At 34.4% G+C, this 9,611-nt stretch overlaps 1 protein-coding gene across 1 annotated transcript in view; it reads left to right on the top strand.

Moving 5' to 3' along the window:
* Positions 1 to 5,186: 5,186 nt before the first annotated feature.
* Positions 5,187 to 9,611, top strand: part of LOC134856829 (uncharacterized) — a 5,905-nt gene continuing 1,480 nt past the window's right edge. Inside the window, exons 1-2 of the mRNA XM_063873118.1 lie at positions 5,187 to 5,869; positions 6,893 to 8,126. Coding sequence (XP_063729188.1) covers positions 5,726 to 5,869; positions 6,893 to 8,126 — 1,378 coding nt within the window. The 5' untranslated portion in view covers positions 5,187 to 5,725. The remainder of the gene's footprint in view (positions 5,870 to 6,892; positions 8,127 to 9,611) is intronic.

Here is a 9,611-nt window from a genome sequence, read left to right as displayed (position 1 = left end):
ATTTTGGCTAATAATATTTGGATGTGTTGTGTACTGATGACATATAAGGATCGAATTAATTTTGCTTAAGTTTTTGTGAGGTTTGTTGGGTTCATTGTATTTATATTTTTATTGGATATATCAATAATGCTATGGGTTTGTTTAATCTTTTTCAAAATGAAAGTTATTTCTGGGGTATTGCTACTGGAAAGAATAGTTACTTCGTGATTATTTTTGTTCGGATGTTTCCACAAAATTTTGACTTGATCCTTTTGGATATTGCTAATGTACCAACTAATTTTTGTGGATATATTTTTTAATGTCAGTTTCAAACTAAATGCTGTTGTTTTTATTTGATAAAAGTTGGTCATAGCATTCTACATCATTTTTAAGACAGGTATTTATTTAGGCGGTGATGAAAATTTTTATAAAATACTAAATTTTACTAATGAATTTGTTACTAATTTTTTCGGTTAATTCAGATTTTGTTCAGGAAAAATTTAAGTCATTCAATTTCTTTATTTTCGATGTTTGGGTATAAAATGAAGTAAAAAGCGATTGGAAATGAAGCAGTTAATCGTTCTTGCGGTATATAAATTTTACTATTTGGTGTTTTTGATTGCTGAAGAATTGTGTCTATTTCTGGAAAATATCGTCGTTAGGGTGTTTTGATAGGATACTGTTATAGTAATATACCATATGATGTTAGAGGCTTTGCTTCCTAAGTTGAGTTTTAAATTTATTGTGCTGACGTCAACTTTAAAATGTGTTTTTGACGGTGATTATTTTTGTTTTTCTTAATCTAAGTTAGTTATTTGATTGGTTTGTACTGGTGTATTGAAAACCTCTTAGGATTTGTTGATAATTATCAAAGGCTATTAATAATGGAATAAGAAAATAAATATAAGAAAAAGGTGGAAAGATGAATATTTTTGAATTTTTTGAAATTATTAAGTTTTGTGTGCTGAAACCCTAGCAGAAACCTGAAACGTTGTTTTTGAGAATCTTATTGATGTCTTTTTTATAATTACAATATAATCATATGACTTCTGAGGTTATCATTGGCTTAAAATTTTAGTTTTTTGTTAAAATTTCAGACTACGTGTAGCTGACAATGAAATTTTTGTATCTTACAGTTTTCTAGAAGCTTTAGTAAACTTGGTTTATGCTTTATCGTGCAAAAAATTTTAAGAAAAATTAATGTTTTGATATCTTAAACCTAGTTTTTGAAACCTCAAACCTAAAATCCTCAAACTCTCTCAAACTCTATACATGAAAATAAAAAGTTTGTTTTTGATAATTGGTCCAGTGTAAATTAGAATTAGGAACAAGTTTGTAACTTCAAAATTACAAATTTGTTTGCAGAAAGCTAAATTTTTGGCGCTTAAACTATGGTTTTTAGAACTGAAACTATGGTTTGACCACTTGGTTTTTAAAATTTGGAATTGAAAATTGAGGTTGCTATCTCTAATATTTTTCTAATCGAGCAATAAAATTGCCAAGAAGTTGAGAATTTTAGACTAAAATGTCGATTTTAGTTGACTGGAACTATAAGTTTGGGGGCTCAAACTAACACCTTCTAGAAAATTCTTGAGTTTGAAAAATGGTTAGTGCATTAAGGATTCCTTTTATCTACCTATATTTTGACTTGAGACGCAAAATTTGCGTGTCTTAAACCAAAAACACCAATTCTTAAACGCACGTTTCAGCCTAGGGACCCAAAATTGAAAACTAGTTTGGTAGATTTTAACACCGTTAGTTTTCTCTAAAAAGTCGAAAATTGGCGTTTGGAGCTCAATTTAGAGACTACAAAATCAGTTTTTGTTTTATGAAACCGGAAAATAACAAACATTTACCATTTAAAGCCAAATTTTTTATTTTTTCGTATACAAATTTGATTTTCACTAGTTCAACTTTCGCTGCTTTACCCAATACCGTTTACAGAAAACTAAAATTTAGCTCGGAAACTTTAATTTTTTTAACTGAAACTTTTGATCCTATAGCTGCAACATAGAGTGGAACCTAAAATTTTGGCTGGTAAAAATCAAATATTTGTTGCTTAGGCTATCATATGAAACGTATTTTATCAATATAAATTGGATGTGTTTGTGTTTTAGCTTTAGTTTTTGTTGTGGACCATAGTATTTTTGAGCTGAAACTAAAACTTGGTGTTTGTTGCTACGTGATTAACGTTTGAGATTGGTTTCAGTGCGTGTTTTAATTGTTTATTGTTGCTACGTGGTTAACGTTTGAGATTAGTTTCAGTGCGTGTTTTAAGTGCGGAAACTAACAAACATTTACAATTTAAAGCCAGATTTTTAACTTTTCGTATACAAATTTGGTTTTCACTAGTTCAACTTTCGCTGCTTTACCCAATACCGTTTACAGAAAACTAAAATTTAGCTCGGAAACTTTAATTTTTTTAACTGAAACTTTTGATCCTATAGCTGCAACATAGAGTGGAACCTAAAATTTTGGCTGGTAAAAATCAAATATTTGTTGCTTAGGCTATCATATGAAACGTATTTTATCAATATAAATTGGATGTGTTTGTGTTTTAGCTTTAGTTTTTGTTGTGGACCATAGTATTTTTGAGCTGAAACTAAAACTTGGTGTTTGTTGCTACGTGGTTAACGTTTGAGATTGGTTTCAGTGCGTGTTTTAATTGTTTATTGTTTTAATTGTTTTAGTTGTGTATTCCAACCGTGTCATGAAAAACCAACGATTTAGTAAAAAACACCCAAATCCGTTCTTCCTTCTTGGTTTTCGTTATTTCCTCCCTTAGTTCCAGTAGTTGTTAGCTTTACTGATGGGTAATTTAGATTTAAGTTACGTTTAAGGTGGGTAAAAGTAAAATGAGTTCAAGGAGAGTTGAGGATAATCCTTGATAAATGATAAAAGAATGAGTTAAATAGCAACAAGCATGAATGGTTGGATACATTTGTGATTAATAATTCAATTTATCATACAATTCGGGGTACTCATAGATTGCACATATGACCACTTAGCCCCCTCCAAAAAAGAAAGAAGATATTTAATAAGTTTTTGAGCATCTTGGTTGAATACAGGAATTAGCCAATTATTATGATAATACATTTAAACTGATGTTTCGGCATGTATTTAGTGGGTAACTGAAAAAACAGGTTATATCCTACTAGCAAACTTAGAAGCGGTCATTGCTGGTTGATTTATTAATAATCTATCCTAAGTTATGAGTCTCATCTTAATTCGTCAAGTTTCTTGGCAATAGTTATAGTATAAAACTTGAGTTAGAAAAGAGTATGAATTAATATAATGGATAGTTCAGCATAAATGGTTTAAACAATTAATGAACAACTGACTTTAGTACCAATGGGGATGGGGTCAATACCTAAAACTTACAATTAAACTAACACTTCATTTGCCTGTAGTCCGCGTCTAGATTGCTGATTGATTTATCCACAATGCTTCTCAGAGTGTTGGGTTATCAGTTCGTTTAGATCCGTGCTGCTGCTTTTATTTTTCAGGAATTTTTTTACAAAATCTAAGATCCTATCTCAATGAGTTTATATAATAGAAAGAGACAAAAGAAAGAAAAAAATATATTCCGGAAAATGTTAACTCGACTGAGCGAGTCAAAATGAGAGGGGAATAAAAAGTTATGAAGATTTTACAAAGGTTCAATTTTAAGGCAAGAATGCTTCAAAGTATCTTTGTCTAATTCTAATCTTCATAGACTTTGTTTCATCGGATAATTTTAATCTTCCAGGTGTTCGAAAGTTTTGAGTAGTCTCGTCTTTGAAGTTTTTAATATTAAAAAGCCGTTATTCATTCCGTCTCTGATTTGTAGTTGTTATACATTTTTTGCGTTTTTTAGGCTCCAAAGACCGGGTGCTTATCGCTCTAATGTCTGCTTTTCAAAGCAGAGCATTTAAACCGGCCAGCTTTTATGGCGACACATTTTTTATTTGATATCCGACAAAAAACTCTGTGGAAATTATTGATTTTTTAAAAGGAAATCAGCCTTGAAAAAATGAAAAAAATCGGACTAGTATTTGAAAGGTTGACAAACTAAAAATGGAAAGGAGTCCATTCTAAACTTATGTAAATAATTTACACAATAGTCTTTTATGTCCGTGTAGTATTTGCAATACTACAATGTATACAATTTTTGTGCAATTTGATGGATCTGCCGACCTAAAATTCGTTTTCACGAATCATTGCAAAACTTCAATCAAGACTGCCTGTATCAGGTCGAAACCCTGAGTGTTCCGACTGCCTTTTAAGTTTTATGGAGCAGTGATATCATTAAAAAATTTAAATTATATAAAATGATAGAATTATTTTTTTTAAAATGCGATTATTTTTTGTAAAAACATCCCCCAACATATAAAACATATTAAGTGATAAAACTGATAAATTTCGTTCTTATTAACAAATCAATTATGGCATATAAGCCTTTTATGGCTTATAATATAAGAATAATATGGCATTTCTAAAAAGGATTAAATCTCCGCGTACGCGTTAATAGCGCGAAATATATCGCGCGTTAATGGTCCCAAACCGGCCAAAATGACAATTTTTAAACCCCCATAACTTTACAAAATTGATCACAGGTGAAATATCTTTGCAAATTAAGCTCAGGAACACAATGTCTTTCGAATGATATGAAAAAGGACCAAGTTAACATCCTCCCCCTAAGCACGTTTAGGGGGAGGATTTTAAGTTGGTTCTAAGTTGGGAATTTTCAGCCAATCAGAATCGAGCATTTTACATGCAGCGCTTAGCAAATTTAATTTAGCTGGGGTGGAGGATCTTAACTTTTGGTCTAGTTGGGGGGGGGGGGGGGATGTTAACTTGATCCCCGTTACTTTCGTGTCAAAAGTCGGAACAACAACTTTTCAAACTACTTGAAACCACTTAAAAGGCAGTTGGAACATTTAGGACTCCGCCTTAACGCCGCCTCTATACGAACAATCCGATAACTTTATTCTAACGCTTTGATATCAACCTATTCCTGAAAAAGCTCGCATTGTCCAGGTCTATTTATGTATCAAATGTTCAATGGAACACAATTGGTCCATTTTGTTGAGATGACCGGCCTCAGCTGTGTGCCACCCTCAGTTCCAACATCGTACACATCAGTTTGCTTGTTTGGACATCCAACTGTTAAGCCATGAATCCGCATCCATTCAAACTTATTGAGCAAATGAAAAGAAAAACAGGACAAGTCTCAAGCGCAGTACGTTCCAGTTTTAAGCACTCAAACGCTGTGCAATTTTTTAAGCGCTCAGAAAAAAATGGCAAATGTGAAATATGGCCAACAAGTGTTTCCAACTACATCTTGAAATTCAACAAAAAATTATAAGCACAAACTATTTTTGCAAAACAACTTTGATGCATTCATTTGATCGCCATACAATTTTTTGGATAGCTTAATGCATCCATTTTTTAGTTTTATTTAGTGTTTATAAATCTCTGAGCTCTATAGTGAAATATAAATGTTAGTAATTTGAAGAAAACTTTGAAAATTCAAAGTACTTTGATTTTCGTTTTCTCATTTTTGATTCGGTTCATTTGTACAACTCCGCTTCTATGTGCTAGTTAATCTGAGAGAACAACGAATTTTTTCCCATGTTTGTTATTTAATCTTACCATGCGAGTAGTAACTGCTGTCTGAACTAAGCTCATTGTGGGCGAAATTTGTTATGAAATGGCTCCGATTATTTGAGTTAATATTTACTGAAGTGAATTAAAACGAGAAAAGATGTCGTCTATTAGCGAGAGACAGCGACTGATGCGTGAGCGGTGGATGAGTCAAGCTGGAGGTGGTGACTCACTCGGTCAAAGTGGTCTCACCCGTACCAAATCAACCAACGATGTTCTGGCTGCAATCGAACATGAGATAAAGGCAACCAAATTTAGTCTCACTTCCACTTTTTGACAACCTAAAACTCTCTTAAAATTTTAAAGCTGCATCTTAAAATCAGAGTATGATATAAAAGCTCAAGAAACAAGAGGCCTTTTCAAGCGCCCTTTTGCTGCGCGGGTCGAGGTTGTGGTTTTATCCTCGACCAAAATTTGGTATTTGGAGACTTTTCGGACCGAGGCAATTTGTCCGCGGCCGGAACGACCGAAGGAAAATTAACGGCAACCGCGGTAACAGAAGGGACAGTTAACCGTGACCGGCGCGACTAATGTTCCTGGATTCCAGAGACAAGTCTTTAAACGTACAAAAATTTCCGTGGATTCCGCGCACAAATACCTGTAACCTAAGTTTTTTGGCACATTTCAGCAACGTGTGAACATAGGTAGTTGTTCCGGGTTCCCCAAACGTGAGCGGATTCCGCAAATTTATGCAGAATCCACTTACAATTTGCGGAATCCGCTTAAAATTTGCGGATTCCACTTACAGTTGGGGATTCCACGACAGCTTAAGTTTTCTAAACACTTCTATTATTATTTGTTTGTAGATTCCACAAACTGCTCGGGATTCTACAAATTTTGCTGAAAATTCCTCAATTTTTTTGCGAATTCTGCAAAGATGCCTGTTGTTGGAGCGATTTTAATTTAAAATTTTTTAAAGATATTTGTCCGTGGCATCCAAAACAGCAAGATGATCAAAGAAAAATAGTAGTTTTTCGACCGTCGCCACCGAGATACGGTGTTTCTAGAATTTGTCCGCGACTTAATATCTTGTCCAGACTAAGGATTTTCGGTGGAGGAATTAACATCGACGCGACCGGCAATGTAGAAAAATTAGTCGCCCACCTTGACCCCGGTGATAATAATTTACGAAACCTAATATAGGCGCCAGTATATATTAAGTTCAGGAAGCAACTGTAAGTATTAGAGTCAAGCTGCAACTAAAAGTTTCATGAGGTTTAAATTCGTCCTCTACAAAAAAAAATTTAAACTCGGATCATTTTAACAGGAAGCAAAAGAACGCGAGCTATATCACAAAAGGCGACAAGAAAAATTCTCCAAGCAATCGCAACGAGATAATCAAGCAAACAGCGATTCTCCACAGCGAGGCATTTCAGGTGCTCAAAAACAAGATGAGCTCAACTCTCCTCAATCGCCAGGGAGTTCTTTCTTAATCTCGCCCTCATTATCACACGATCTCTACTCGGCTCCGAATGGGTTTCGGCACAGTCCCGATACTGGAGACGACAGCGCTTTCGGGAGTCTTGCTGATCCCGATGACACTCTCGATGCAGTTTCGGTCGACGAAGAAGCTTTCGCTCTAGAATATTTGCCGCTGAATGCTAAGCGGTCGTTTTGGGAGCGAAAACACCGCGAGGCGATTGAATCAGAACGAAAAAGAATCGAGTTTGAGTCGCATTTGGAAACTCTGCGACGAAGAAAAGACGAATCACGATGGTGTGAACAAAAGAAACGATCAAACTCGTTTACATGTCTGCTTGCTTCAGACTCTACGGAGGGGAATTTACCCACGTGCGATTTCGTGGAAAAGGATCGGAAAAAATCGGTTGAGAACGAACCCAAAATTTCAGTTACTGGCATGAAGTCTCACTGGAATGGTCGGGTTTCCAGAAAAAGCCATGCGGATTACCCGGACGACAGCGAAAGCAGTGAAAGAACTTCGGGGGATCAAATTGTGAAAAGCGATGTGACCGATTTCAAGAAACGACAGAAAGCGTGGTCGAAAGAACATTTGCATGCATTGGAGCAGGCGTTAATGCGACAGTCGAGAAGCAGAAACAAATTCTCAAATCCCTATAAAAATGACCCGCAGAGATACAATAATGACGAAATGCGAAGATCACAAAGCTATTCAGCGCTTGACATAAAAACTCCAAGCTCCGAAGGCGAGTTCCGTAAAAAGAAACCCAAAATGCCGCACGAAAAACTGACAAAGGGCGGGAATATAGTCGTGTCAATTCCAAGCTCGGAACGCGAAAAGCTGCTGAACTGTCAATATGCTGAAAAGGAACAGGGAGAAAAAAGACGAACGACACATGAATCCGACTTGAATTCGGTTAGCACCTCAAGCGCTGAAGTCACTCCCAGGCCGAAACTGTACACTAAAAAGAATAGTACAAAGCAGATTTCATCTGGCGATCTTCGTTGCAGTACTTCAAGTGAGAAAAAAAGACCAGATGAAGCCGACGATAAGCAGCAAAGCAGCTTCAAAAGTAGCAGAGGTAAATTTGAAAAAAATTTAATATATATATCGGGTTGACCGCCATACACAAAAAATGTTTGTCATACAATTTGTCTATGAAAAAACACGAGTCATACGTTAGTTCCTATACTATGTGTACTGTATGACTAGCATTTTTTGAAACTAAACTTTCTCTCCTTCAACACAAAAATGATGCTAATTAAGAAAACTCTAGCCTCGAAAATATAGTAAATGATCAAATACGTTTTTTGAAACGACGTAAAATTTGTTAACTAAATCGATATATGATACGTCGAAATCCCTTAAGCCAAGCAAAATTTCAAAAAAATAAATTACCGGATTAAATAGTAGAAATCGAACACTAGACCTAAGGACTTCAAGGCTTATTAGCACTAGACGAAGTGCACCGAAGTATGGGAGTTTTTGAGGTTGCTAGTGCTAATAAGCCTTGAGGACCTAGGTCTAGTGTTCGATTTCTACTATTTATTCCTGTAATTTATCAACAACTTTATGTTGTAATTTAACAAGTGTTTGGGAAACTGAAACAGAGCCGCAAAAATCATCAAAGGAACGCAATTTAACCATTAATAAATTTCATGAATGAAAAAGACATCTTAAAATCAAAGGATAAGCAGTTGCTGTGCAACAAACATAGCCAACTGACAGCTGGAAAATAGTAATAAACACAAGGAAACATAAAAAAAACTGACTTGAAATAAACCTTTGCTGAACGAAAACCAAGAACGCTTTTGTCAGTTGATTCTGAGAAAAACACCCGTGTTTTTTTTTTGAAATTTTTGATAATGACTGAGAAAGTCTATTTAAAACAAATGAGGCACTGCAACGATTTACATCAAGTTTAACATTGAAGTGTTGAATTACCTACTTACGAGTTAGAGTTTTTGGAATCTTTTGTCAAATATTGTTTCATTCTATAAAAAATGCTAATCATGCAATTCTCATATATGGAAACTGTATAACTAGCTTTTAAAAAAAAATAGTTGTTTTCATTTGTAGCAGCCCAAATAACGCTTAATTGTTTTTCCAGCAGTTGAATTAATGGTTCAGCGTTTTTGTTTCTTAAATTTTTTTCTTACTAGTTTACTAGTTAAACCCGCACCGGAGTTCCATGGATAATAATCGATTATATTGAGTTTTCGTGGTCTGTCTCAATAAATTTCAATAATAATCGATTATAATCGATTAAAAATGGATTATAATGAAACTATTTTTCTAATCAATAAAATCCGAAGATAATCGATTATAATCGATTATAATTGATTATTTTTGAAAGAAAATGAAACTTGTTTTCGAGGCAAAATAATCCATTTTTAATCGATTAGAATAGATTATAATGGATTATTCGAAGGGTTATTCTTGAAATTTACAATTTTGTTCAAAATTATCTCGTTTTCTGTTTAGTGCAGTTGCTACGAATTACGTTTCATAAAATGTTACATTTCAGAATAACATTTATATTTATTCCGAACCCCCCAGTTTACCG

Source organism: Symsagittifera roscoffensis, chromosome 1 (genome assembly GCF_963678635.1).
Source record: "Symsagittifera roscoffensis chromosome 1, txSymRosc1.1, whole genome shotgun sequence".
Lineage (NCBI taxonomy): Eukaryota > Metazoa > Xenacoelomorpha > Acoela > Convolutidae > Symsagittifera > Symsagittifera roscoffensis.
Note: the sequence above shows the minus strand (reverse complement) of the source record. Positions and strands in the feature narration are given on the sequence as shown.